Source organism: Anabas testudineus, chromosome 18, assembly GCF_900324465.2.
Source record: "Anabas testudineus chromosome 18, fAnaTes1.2, whole genome shotgun sequence".
In the NCBI taxonomy this organism is placed as follows: Eukaryota; Metazoa; Chordata; class Actinopteri; order Anabantiformes; family Anabantidae; genus Anabas; species Anabas testudineus.
In genome coordinates, this window is record NC_046627.1 from 16,738,549 (window position 1) to 16,752,530 (window position 13,982).

The 13,982-nt window shown below is 39.9% G+C and overlaps 1 protein-coding gene across 1 annotated transcript in view; it reads right to left on the reverse strand.

Annotated features, from left to right (window-relative positions):
• LOC113157483 (glucosidase 2 subunit beta-like) overlaps positions 1-13,982 on the reverse strand; it is a 116,409-nt gene that overhangs the window by 90,654 nt on the left and 11,773 nt on the right. The window contains exons 7-8 of the mRNA XM_026353001.1: positions 9,297-9,363; positions 5,699-5,777 (exon numbers count right to left, since the gene is read on the reverse strand). Coding sequence (XP_026208786.1) covers positions 5,699-5,777; positions 9,297-9,363 — 146 coding nt within the window. The remainder of the gene's footprint in view (positions 1-5,698; positions 5,778-9,296; positions 9,364-13,982) is intronic.

Below are 13,982 nucleotides of genomic sequence, written 5' to 3' on the forward strand. Positions count from 1 at the left end.
CCTGGGAAACACTAAGATTATCTAACAGGAAACCAGTGTCTATTCTCTCTGGACGTTGCTCTTTGCACAGTGTGTATCCTGTTCTGAGGAGCTGCAGTTACACGGGTGCAACATCAATAGTATTTGTCAAGTGGTTAAAGCTGATAAGAATACAAATGATTGCCTTGAGCTCGCTTTCAGGCTGGAACGTCAAAGGAGATTGTAATTTTCGGCGATGGAGTAAAAGTGGTATAAACTTCTGTAAAGTCAGACTTTTATAAAGTCTGACATTGTGTGCATTTTTTTTTATACACAACACTGTTTCTTGTTACTATTAATTTTCATATTATTTCTCATTTTGTCAAACTGTGTAAATAAGAATTAAGTAAACAAAACTGTGACATGAACAGATCCTGTAAGCTCATACAGATAGACAAGGCGCCTCTTGACTTAAGAAAACTCTGTCAGGACTTGTTGAGGCAGCACAAAAAGATGCCTCTTCACTTTGCCCCTTCCCTCTCTTGCCTTTGACCTCCCGCTGGTTCCATTACCTGCACCACCCGCACGACCTCGAGCGCATCCAATCTCAACGGTTACATAACAAAAGACGAGTGCCGAGTAGATGCCGATTAGAGGTGCAGCACGAGAGGGCAAGGCAAGAGATTGAGGAGTGTCAGGTGCGAAGCCCAAAACAAATAAAAACAGTCTTTCACAGTTACCACCTAAATCACTCGTCGTATCCCTCCTCCTCCACCTTCCCTCACTGTCCTATCTCAAAAGAACATGACACATTACAGCATTTTTTAGCAGGTCAGTTTTCTCTCCCTCGGCTCTACAAACCACATATCACTCCACCTCTCGTTTCAGACTGTCATTTCACATTATATAACTTGAAAGTACTCTGGGAAGCAAAAATATGACGTGTTCAATGGGAGGTGATGAATGAATAGGGGGAATGCACAGACAACCCGCTTTTTTTTTCCCCCCATTAGCCCTCAGCTAGGCTCATATACCCAGAAGGCTTTTAAGACAGGACTATAATCTTGAATCCTGAATACAGAAACAGATATGCAAAACCCATTTATGGCTGCCAGTGTTTACTACCACCATTCTCTTCGCCTTCACACACACCTCATTTCAACATCTAAGCTACAGAGATGATTCAGTGTAAGCTGTGTATAATATGCCTTATCTACTGTATAATCAACAAGCAAACACAGTGTGGAATGGCAAGCCCGTGCATGCACTGTAGGGAAACATTATGGCCTACATCCACGCAGTCAGTTGAGTAAGACTGGAATCCTAAGTACAGCTTAGGTCTGCAGATATTAAACCTCACAGTTACTCTCAGTGATGCAAGAGCATTCGTTGCTTCAAATAAGGCATTTCAGAAAGTTAAATATAGGCAGTAAAACATAACTCCCTCCAGACCCAAGACTCTCCTTAGAACCCACACATTAAATCTTAGAATCACTGCAAGCTTACAAAACCTCCCTACAAATGCATCAAAAGAAATTCTTGCAGGCAGATGAGAAATGTTCATTTCTGAACAGGAGGGATCTCTCTCTCTCTTTTTTTTTTTTCTTTTTTTTTTTTAAAGAGAGTGAGGCAGGAAAACAGCACCAGAGGCCTCAGTCCATGACAAAACAAAGAGATTAAATGACCTGTGAATGTGACTTTCCATTTTTCCATTAGCTCCCATTCAACCTAGAGGCCTGCTGCCCCCATCTGGAGGCTGACGAGACATCATCAAGCAAGACTTCATCTAATGCCTGCCTTGTTATTCATGTGGTAGTGATTTGAATAATAATTCCACAGTGTTGTGTGCTGATTAAACGTGCAGCAATTACTATCAGGGTGATATCTATATGCTGCACTGTATAAAAAGCCTAGACATGGATCCGATATGTATCCAATCCCCACCACCTCTCGACTAATATCTAACAGTCAGCTAACATCTTTAGTCTTGCCTTTGAGATAAAAATACAACAGAAATCTGCCCCGCTCACATGCAGAAACAGAACGCAAAAATGCCGAGCCCCCTCTGAAGTGAGATTTCAGCGTTGGCTGGGGCCAAATGTCAACCAGCTCAAACATATGGTGTGAAGAGCTGAGCCGAGTGGCTGACCTTGGTGGGTAGTGAGTAAGGTGGGAGAGCAGCGCCAGGCACTGGGTGTTTGTTTTTTTTGTGTATGGCAGATGTTGTGAACATCAAGAGAGCTCAGTGTTGTTGCAAAGACAGAGAGGTGAAGTCACGTCAGGTCTGTCTGCTTTGCAGGTGCTTTCTGGTTCTGTCAATTCCCCACTAAGATGGAAAAATGGCCGACATGGTTGGATACCATGTGTAAGGTTTTTAGTGTTTGTAACAGTGAGTGTAATTGTTATTTCTGTTGCCACTTAATCAAATCATATTTTTGACTCATTGTTTAATGTGTAAAATTAATAATATTTTATTCTGTCTTGAGTGAACATGGTTTCTGTACATGATTTAGACTACTTCTTACTAAAAAATTTTATGAACCATTAATTTGTTTTTGTTTGTTATTTAATGATTAACTATTCAATTAATTATGGTCTGTAAAATGCCAGAAAATTGTTAAAATGCCATTACAATTTCTTAGAGACCAGGGTGGCATTTTCTAATTACTTATTTTCTCTGTACAACAATGGGCAAAAACTTCAAGATATTCAAATTAATGGGGAAAAGTTCAAATTCTCATCGAGAATTCAAGAAAATTTCTTGTTTTGCATTTCAAATGCTTATTAGAGTCTCTGTTGTTCACTGACAATAAATCAACCAACTGCGTCAGCACTAATTACTGTATTTTGTCTGTATTCATTGTTTTACTTTTGGTGACTTTTGATTTACAAAATAATAAAGAAAGATCAAAATGAATTCAACAATTACCTCGAGGACAGCATTAATTTGACATAAATATGAAAACTTGAAGATCTTTAACTTCATGGGCAACATTTCCTCTGCTGATGAAGACCATATGGTCTGATCTGAATCTCCAAAGCAAAAATATATTTAGTATGAATATTTCCCCTACTGGTTCTTTACCTTTACAAGACTTCTTTACAGTATAGACACCAAACAGTTCATTACAATGCAATTTATAAGCTTCTACTTTTCTCTCTACCCATGCACCACCACCTCCCAACTACACTACACAAGCTACAATGTCTTCATTTCTCTCATTACCAATAAGTGCCAGCTATTCTACTGTACATAGGAACCCCTTGGGTATAGCTTATATTCTTAAACAGTGAAATGAGAAAGGCTTCCATTAGCAAGCTGTTGTGATAATTTGCCAGTCTTTCTACAGCAATGTTTTAAATCTACGCACTTAAATTCTCCCTAACTTTGCTCTATTTTTTATCACTATCGAGAAGTGCTTGAACACCAAACGCTGACTTTTTAAATCAGGGGATTCCTTGCATCCTCCTATTTAAAAAAAAGGCAAAACATACTGTATACTCTCTTTGTTAATGCAAAACTGAGTGAGGGGCTTTGACGGGAGGCAAGCGGGTAGGCAATTTCCTGCAGCTCTGTTCACCAACACACAGTCCGAGCTTGGTCACACGTCGGTGCTTCTGAAAATGCACTGTCCTGTGGTTAATGCAAAAAATAGAATAAAAAAAATAAAATGCTGCTTTAAACATACTTTAAAAGACGACAAGTCATTAAGACGTTCTTCTTGGATACTTGTGATTATGATGATTCTAAGTATGTATGTAAGAACTTGTATCTACGTTAACAGTGGTTTCTGCAGGAATGGAGAGCTATAACATAATGATAAAATACTGCAGGAGGACCACTTCAGAATATCCCTTTTCCTTCCCGAGTGGAGTGCCTCCTTTGATCATCAAATTGTTCTCCTGAAAATCCTCTCTGTTCTTGAATTATCTGGGCCGCTGAAGTGGAAAGTGAATTTTCTGTGGAGGCCAAAGCTTCTTAAGAGAAAGGAAAAAGAAGAGGGGAAACTAATGAAAAGGTGTGAAAATGACACAAATTGAATAAGTGTGCGAAAGATTTATCTATATGGCCCTGTCCCTGTGTGTAACAGATGAAAAGAAATCAAGAAGGAAATCACTTCCTGCCTTTGTTTTTAGTTCACATACAGTTGTGTATAAACAAAAACAGTATGATGAACGATATTAATGGTAAGAGTATGTACTGGCTGTTTAGCAGGATAGTTATGAACAAAGAGGTGATAACAAAGGACAGACAGGAATTAATTTAAATTCATCCAAATCCCACCAATCCACAGAATTAACTTCTTATATGGCACAACTGTTGCTGCCCTTGGAGCTTGATTAAGGTGCTAACACGGGGCCACTTGTCAGTCCTAACGTAAATTGCCTGTTAACTGGTGTCAATGGCACCCTGTTTAATTTGCCCAGCTTGATCACCGTTTGTTGTGGTTGCAGTTAAGTACACGTTTTCATGCATATTCAAACTGATTCGTCCTCTTCAGGTGCAGCTGAATTCATTAGGAGAGCCTCCCTGTTAACCAGCAGCAATAACAAATGAGCACTGATTGTTTTTTTTCTCCCCTGTATCTATGAGTGTTTTTATGTTGGTTACAGTTTCAGTGGTTTTACCAAAGATTACTAATCCAATGCAACATCCCCAATATTAACATTTACAGAGCAGAGGACATTTCTACTCTGTTACAATAAACCTACACTGTAAACTTGAATTTGTGCATTCATTGCATACATTTTAACATCCCTGTAAACACATTCTCAGCTACGTGACAACCTACTCACAAGCTGAACTTATCCTGTCTTGCAGCAGGAGAGGTTTTTTTATTCTTTTGTACGTGTATGTGTGTGATTGCACATACCAATTGCCATTTATAGCAGAAAGGGGAACGAGGAGGGGAAGAGGAAAGATTGAGCTCTAGCCATTTTGTTTACAGCCACAGATTTTGATATATCTGCTGCCTGGTAAGCGGGAGACTCAACAAGTTTAAAGTGAAACAGACAGCCGCATTCTCACACATTGCAGCTTGAGGGGGAAAAAAAAAAATCGCTGTTGGAAAACTGTGCTCATCCTGTTCAAAATTCAAACAAATGTGGAAGGGACCCTGTTGTACAAGCGGAAAAAACAGAAAACCCAGGAAGAGACAGCCAGCCTGAGCAAGATGCAAAAAATGACATAGGAGGCAGATGAAGCTGTATTGAATCAGCTCCTTCGCAAAATATAAAAAAAATTCACTATATGGCAAACAAAGCATTTACATTATGTGCAGACAAATAAGGTTTATTCTTGGATGCTGGTGGCATGCTGGAGATTTTGAGTTTTACCAACATACACTGTACCGACGCTGTAAATACTGCATGCTCCAATGCAACAAATATGCTTTAATGCGCAAATGAAATTAGCTCCCCCCTAAAGTATACCGTCTGCTCTCTCTTGAGTAACAGCTGCTTAAAACTACAGGAAATCAAAGTCCTTGTAAAGAACTATTTATTTTCTTTTTTCTTTTGACTGCCTGTAATGGTAGGAATCTACTGTAAGTAATTCCTGTCGCACTTACACAAGATTGTTTAATTTTGTTAGATTAATCATTTCTCATAATACAGTAATCATGCTCACTGTGTTCCAATAATTGTATCTACTGATGTAAAGTCTTTAATGTAAAATACAATATTAGAACTAACAATTATCTGTATGACTAAAAGTCTTATTTAGACTTACTTAACTTACCCCTGCTTCATTCTCAGAAAGAACCCGCTCCTCATCATGGACAAGTGCCACTTTAGCCTGGACTTCATCCACTGTTATACTGTGTTAAACAAGAGAAACAATATGTGCAGATGAGAACAGTGTGAATTTATTGGGGTCATTTGGTACAATCACTAAAAAACTCCACTCAAATTCACAAACACTGTTTGTCAGTTTCAGTTTCATCACCTCGGGTTCAATAACAAATTGTGATTAGTGTATTTGCATTTTCATGGTTTAAAGCACATATTTCAGGACAGACATAAACATTTCTCTTTTATTATTAATGTACTGTGCTGAATCCATCATGTTTTACCGAACACGTTGATGCCTTTCACGACTGCAGCTGACAACAACAATCTATTTACATGAAATGTATACCCAAGCACCCAAGAGCTGAATTCAACAGTACAACCTTTTCGAAAAAGGAAAAAACCCTCTGCAAAAATATTTGCATTACCATATTTCACCTTCATACCCTAAACACAACAGCACAAGCTGTTGGAGGTATCTGACTTATCAATGAACTAGTCTGTACTTCTGTGTTTCTCTGAAGAAGAACAGAAGAAAATAGCAGCACTCGCTAACTCACTGTATATTGAACTGGAAACAACCTTGGCTGGTTTCTCAACTGCTATGACTGTGTGTTGAACATTTTTATTTTTGGGTGAGCTCATTCCTTAGGTGAGTTTGGGCTTGTTTGACACTGCATTGACACAGATTCTCTGTTCTTTTAGCCTGTCTCCCTTTGTGTAGCAGCACAAAACAACGTAACACGCAGCACAATCAAAACCACACACCACCTCTTATCCTAGAACACTGAAATCTTTTCTTCAGCCATTCCTCCCTGCTGCTGTCTTTCTTCTAGAGGTACCACCTAAACTAACACTACTGAGCTGAGATAATGACAGCATAGCCAAGATCAATCCCAGGAGTCCATCAAAAGCGGAAGTGCAGGTAAACATACAAAGCAAATAGCTTGTTCCACTACAGAGGATCAATGCTCAGAGTAAGTGCTGGAGAAAAACAATGGCTCTCTTCATTGTCACACTGAAAAGAGGCTGCAGAGCAGCGGCTCTGAAAACTGGCTATAGCTCCAACCACATTTGGGCATTTATGCCCATATAAACCATGGCATCATAAGAGCAGGTGGTTTGCAATGTACACCTACAGTAGGTTTGACTGAGTGAGACAGTAATAAACATTAGGGAACTCACTCTCTCGTACATACCCTGATAAATCCTGACAGAGGGGAGGGGATAAAAAGCACAACCTGTTCGTGGGCCTTTGGGAGGCTCCATCATGGTTCATTTCCTGAAGCAGTTGGTAGACTCTATTTATAGGCCAGCATACTGGTACTAGTTAATCCTGCACTGGGCTGCCAACTGCCTGCCAGCTGGCACAGTGGGTTGCACTTGTGCGTGATGCTTGGGAAGGTTCAGGATGAAGTCCACAGTCTACCTCATTCAGTGGCCAATATGTGATGGAGAATGTTTCCCCCATAGTGCAAAACAAAACGTCCAGACTGAAACACGACTAACTACTTACTGTAGATGTTATAACATCACATTTCTATAGCTGATATTTGAATTAAAATAACATAATGCTGCTAATTAGCACCATGTGAGCTTCTGATATATTTTTTTATGTATTTCAGAGTTGATTCAAAAGTTCATGGTAAAACTGTTGCCATTTTCGTCATGAAGCAGTCGTTGGTGGCTAAATGGACACAAAAATGAGACTAGTTCACAATCTAAATGGGAGAACAATTATCTTTGAATCTGCATTAAACATAATTAGCAATTCCAATCAAGTGGATTAAGAACGGGGTAGTGTTTTGCTAAGTGTCATTAGGGACAAAGCCAAGAGCTTTTTTCTACAAGATAAAGAGTCTGCAATGTGCATGCTAATCCAGTTCAAAGTCAGCAAATTGCCTGCCAGTGTGCAAACATGAGGTGTGCTGGTGGCTTTCGACTTTGTATTTATCATTTAGCGGCAACTAAATGAGGCTTGACACTCAGGCATGTGAGTTGCAGAGCCTTACAGGAAAAAATGGCATCCATATGAATGGGATGAAGCATACATACACAAAGCCTTCACCCCCGGCTTTATTCACATGGGCATCAATACATGTCCTGCCTCCAGATAGCCAGCTCACCAAATCCCACTGACTGACAGACTGAAACAATGGCTGTATAAAAATAAGCGACACTTGCAGATATTTCAGCTTAGTAATGTGTTTGTTTAAGCGCGGCCTGTGGAGAGATGCCACTTGGGATGCAGGGATACAGTGAATGGATGGAGGCAGGGCAGGGATTGTGGGGGTGCAGAAGGGCTGAATAATTGTACACATCCAGGCACAGGAATGCATAAGTGGGCACACACCGCTCCCTGGAAAATCGCTGCACAAGCACTTCATCCTCAATGCAGCCATATGTTTTATAGCGCTTTCAGTTTACTGTGCCCAGCCCTGCTTCCTTTCCGGGAGAATATGCTCAGTTAGCTTAAGCGGTATTGATTTTTTTTTTTTTCCCCCAGTCGTGGTGTGGGAAGGTGAAGAACGTGAGGGTGGGGATAGCAGTGGAGAAAAAGTATGAAGGGGAAAGGCTCACTGGATATCATGCGCTTGCTTTTTCTGCAAGCCACCAGCAAATATAGGCATCTTGCTGGAAAGCAAAATGGATGCCATTCTCGTTAAAGCTGGCAGAGGTTAAACACTGCTCATGGCAGCAAGTTAGTCAGCTTGGGTGGCTCAGGGGAGGATGAGGGATTGTGCAGGGAGGCAACAAGTGGGTCCCGTTGGGACTTGAATTAAACAATGCAAATAAAGCAACAAATTATTTTTGAAGTTTGCTGAAGGACAAGTAGATCGTAGGATAGGAGTTTCAGGGAATGAGACGTGGCCTCCAAATTCAGACTGATGAGACCTCATCTCATGAGTGTAGTACGTATAAATACTGATGAATGAGGTACTCAAATTTGTAATACAACAAGCACAGTGTTCACTAAAGAACGGAATACCAGCCCTAAAGCAGAGGTGGTTTTCATTTTTTGATAAATTTTCTGTAATAAGTGAGTTAATTCATTAAAAGTGTATACCTCAAAGACTTCTTGCAAGAAATTTTAGAGACTCTAAGATCCTTGAATGGCACTGAAATGTTAAGCCAAATTTAAAACCTTGAACCGTGTTGCTCTTTTCACACACCAGTCTTTATGCCCACTGTGGTACATTTTTTACAATGGCACAGCAGGAGGAGAACAGGCCAAACCGGGAGCAAACACGCTTTAAGTATCTGATTTCACAGCAATCTTAATACTGTGACAGAAGCGTTTTCACCCTGGTAAGAGTAAAATATGGAGGGAGAAAATGTTTGAGTATTAAAATATAAGTGGTGGTTATCTAAAAACCTTTGCCAGCACTTTTTAAACTAGCCAAATGATTCATGTATATAAATTGTATTTGCATTTTAAGGAGCAGTTTGGAAGGATGTCACTGTTTCTATTTGAGCTTAGAACAAAACAGGAACATAAACCAGAGATTTTCCATTGTCAACAATAAAATGATCATGATGTTATTTACCTGCCATCTTTGTTACTGTCCAGTAACTGGAAAACACTGGATATCGTTCTGTTCTGATGTGTTGGACCTAAAGAGAAAAATCAAAAATGCATGTTGGATGCATCATCAACCAGTGTAATACACACTAATCCATCAGAACACAAACTGAGAGACAGGGATAGAGAAAAGGACAGAGCTGGAGCTGGATTTTAAAAAATTTGAGGAGATGGGGTGGGGGGAGGATGGAGGTTCTTTGGCAATCAGGCAATGAGTCAGTCACGCTGTGCAAGAACATTTGGTTTCCCTGTAGGGAAAAAAGCATGTCAGAGTCCAGAATGCAATCAGGAGGCCTTGTGCTGTAACGGCTTGTATGACAGCGATTTCCCTCTTCTCCATTCATATTCACAGGCAGATGAAAAGGAGACGCAAAAACTTCCTGAACCCCCCTTTCCAGCGGGCATGTGACCCCAACTGATTCATTTTGTGAATCGCATTCATTGGAGTGGGAGGGAAAGGAAATTCTCTTATTTTCGGCACTAAACATCTCCCACATCATCAGCAGAACAGAGAATGTAAAGGAGCAAACTGATTGGCCCCTCAGTCTGGGGAGAAACACTTTACATAATGCTAATTGCACATCCGTCGCAATTACCATTCCTTACTAATTACAGAAAAGCTAATTGTAAAACTAGCATTTTTTCTTCCCCCAATGTAAAGGAGCGTCTGTGTTGAGTGAGCTGCAATTCAGCCTTGCCAAAATGAACTATAAATCCATATTTATAAAGTGTTTTTTTGGTTTTTTTAGATTTAAGTTTAAAAAAAAAAAACACACAACATGACTGGAAGCAGCAAATGTCTATGAAGAAGCCAGATTCCTCACCCCCCGTTGTTGACTGTGTTCAACCGAGGGTAAAAAACAAGATTTGCTAATATTCTTCTGCAATACACACAGCATCTGTCATATTAGTGGCCCATTCTTTTGTTTGAACGGCGCTCTATTCCCAACCTAATGCCTGACATTCTCAACGCATCCTCAAGTCGCTCCGCCTTGCAAAAATGAGTGCACAAAGGAGGAAGAGAAATGGTCTCATCCCTCCCTCTACTGCAGAGCTGTAGCTATGAAAAACAACCATAAGGAGGATAGATGGAGAAGGGAGTAGAGGAAGGAAAGAGATGGAGTGGAGGCGGGGGCGATGTGGTAAAAGGTAAAAGGAAGAGTGGGGAAGAATGTTGAAAATAAGTGAGGAGAGAGTAGGAGGGTGAAAAAAAAGAGAAAGGAGGTTCAAGACATTGGCTCTTTAGGCCGATGGCACATATAGGGGGCTATGTTTACTAATGGACACCATCACTCATCCACCCATGTTGCCCTGGCGATAGCACAGCACACTCAAAATAAAGAGAGGCACAAAGAGAACAGAGAAAATGGAACATATCAGCAGGAGACTGCAGATCTATGCCTAGGCTACAGACCATGTTATCCACACTGAGCCTTCTTTGTTATTGTAGGCTCTGCACTCCAAGGCTAACAAAACACATTCTGCTTTCTTTTATACACCATAAGAAACATTTCTACACAGAAAATTACCTATTTCTGCAGAAAAAAAAAAATGTTTTGAAATGGAAATGGACCAAAAGGATGCAGGCATTGATCTTTTACTTTATTGAGAATAGGACACAATGTGAATGTAGAAGAATCCAAAATGCTGCTTTTGATGGTACTGTATGTGTTTCCATTTGTGACTTTCCAGGATATTTTTAGCATCTTAGAGCAAATATGACACAAATGTATCACAAATTTGACAAAATTAATAATTAATGTGCAATAAGGCAACCAAAACTTGAGAGTCAACTGCAAAAACAACAATATTTGAATTGCAAGAAGCAACCAAATTCATATTTTTACAGACCATGAACTTAATTATGTTTAAGAGCTGAAGTCTCATGTGTCATTGTTTTAACACAATCAATGCATTTGACAACAGCAGTTACAAATATCTGATGAAAAATGCCTTAAGTTGAGCCACGCACTGTCTAGGTGGTCTAAGGCATTGGGCTTAAATGGTGTCACAAGTCTGTGCTCTGACTGTTGCCAGGGACCTTTGTCCTTAGTTTTCATAATGTACTAAAAGAACTAGAAAAGGTGTCTCAGCCTGGGAGTAACTTAGATAACTTTCCAAGTTAGTAAGTTATATATCTGGTGAGTGGGAATATGTCCATATATTTTTTTTTTGATAATGTACAAATCTTTTTTCCTAAATAAATGCACTGGTTTGGTTTTAAACCTAAAATGTGTTTGACAGCAAACTTTTCACCAAGACAGTGTATAAAAAGTTTTTACATTGATTGTATAAAAGATACATGTAACCTTGCTACTGAATGTCTAAAGTATGTGCAAGCGCAAAATCCTGGATTTGTCACACGAGCAAAAATAAAAACAGCAAATGTGCATACCTTAGAAGAGGAGGTAGAGCTACTGGAGAAAGAATGAGTCGGACATTAAATTCACTAGCGCTGATGGGATGAGGGTATGCTGCATATTTACTAATAATGTGTCAAGTTATTAAGAAATAACAGTAATTCCTTACATGCTATTTGATTAATATTCTAAATTAATCACATACCTTCAATTTACTTCACTTTATTTATAAAGCACCAAATCACAAAGGTCATCTCAATGCACTTTACAGTGTTTAAGACCTCAATAAAAAATAACTGAATACAGAGTTTTATAGAAAACTCAACAACAGCACTTGAGTCGGTGAAGATCCTCACTTGAGCAAGCACTGGAGATAGTGGAGAGGATAAACTCCCTTTAATGGAAGAAACCTAGAGCAGAAAAAGGCTCAGGGTGGATGGCCATCAGCCTCGACCGGTTTGGGTGAGAGGAAAGAGGACAGACGAAAAAACAACAAGCAGCAATGGACATCTTGGCATCTCCCTATACTCAATTAATTATAGGCTGTTTATAACGGTGATCTTTTACTTTAGAATAATGCACCAGGTAGATATCATGAGAGGTAGAAGGGAGGTGCTTTACAAAACAGTGTGGTGGTGAAATCAGGTCAACCACTGGATTACTGATGAACTAGAGGAAACCCCCTTATACTGTGGATGAACTCCGAGGCCAAGTAGCTTTGCATTTTTGGAAGTACCATTTAAGACGGTAGCAGATGTTAAATACAGAATGTCTCTGCATGAGGGGATCATATCAAATAAACATCATTAGATAGGGAAGAAACCTCCATGTGAACCCAGACCTTATCATAGATGGCATTAAGATGGAATTCTGGAAAAGCGAGCACACATGATCAGTGTCCTCTTTAACTACCCGAAACAACAAAGACTTTGTTATTCCATTACAATTCAGTACAGATTTCCAAGTATGCTTTGAGAAATGTAACCATAATACATGCATATAATATATAACTATGTACACTGATTTTAAAACTCAAAGGTAAAGGAAGGGCAGCTATTAACACACAAGGATGTGCCACAAGATAGGTAAGCACTCCTACAGATGCTCAGTATTCATTTCAAATGATGGTCTGACCTATCACTTGGTCCCACAGAGAGTGTCGGACTGTGCAATCATATCTGCCAGGCGCCACTGGCAAGTAACACCACTCTGTTCTCCTAACCGTACTGGTTCTTTAAACTGACCTAACACAGGTACAACCCTCACCTAAGCAAAAACAATGCATTTAGCAGGTTCAGTTAGCCTCATATGTACATTGTATATCATAAGCTATGCTACTGTGGTTGGGCCCACTGGCTTGAGTGGCAGTTTATTCAGTTTAACAGGTAAGCCAGCTTAGTCGGATCCGTTGGCTATTCATGCAGTAAAAATTACTCGTCTCTGACAAAGTGATCATAAATCCTATACTTACCCAAGCATAGTGGATACATGACCTAGCCTTACTTGTTGTATTTGCACAGACTCAGGCCAAAATTGCTGTCCCAACTAGCTTGTTAGACATCTTCATCAGAGAGCCCACACAGTTGTCCAAACATAATTGCCATATACTGTACTTTTGCTAAGTTCGCCTATTGCCACCAATTAGTTCAGAATTAAATACTTAAGATGGCACAGGAACACATTTAGTTGAGAATGCGGGAAGATCATACAACACTTCTTCAGTGGTTAAATCCAATGTGACCAGTCACCGGCATGCTAACCAGCTAACCACTGGAGCTGGCTGTAATGGAGGCCCTACCACCATGAATTAACAGGGTCAAGCCAGATCTGCCAGCCAGAGGCCCATCTCCACAGGCAGGTCTTATGTTGCCAACCACACCCTCTTTTTCCTATCAGACTATTTCCCTGTGCCCTCCTATGGTCCTGTCAGCTCCACAACATAGACAACATCAATATCTGGTCTTAGATTAGTGCTACTTATCTCCTGACAGACTATATGCTGTTACTACATCTACTCTCTCTCATGCTTATAAATGTGATCTGTGCACAATCGAATACCTCAGACTGAGACCAGCTGTTAAATCTGTCCGATTACGATATTCACTCCATCGATTGGTGCATCACTGCTATCTACTAAAACAAACCTCACATTTTATCAATTCTCAAATTTTTCCTGTATGAATTTGTTACATGTAATGGGTGGGATACCCCAAAAATATGTCAACCTGCTGCTCACTCAAGTCAAATGGTCCCAGTTCCCCAAGTTCTGCAGCATTTTCTTTTACTGTACC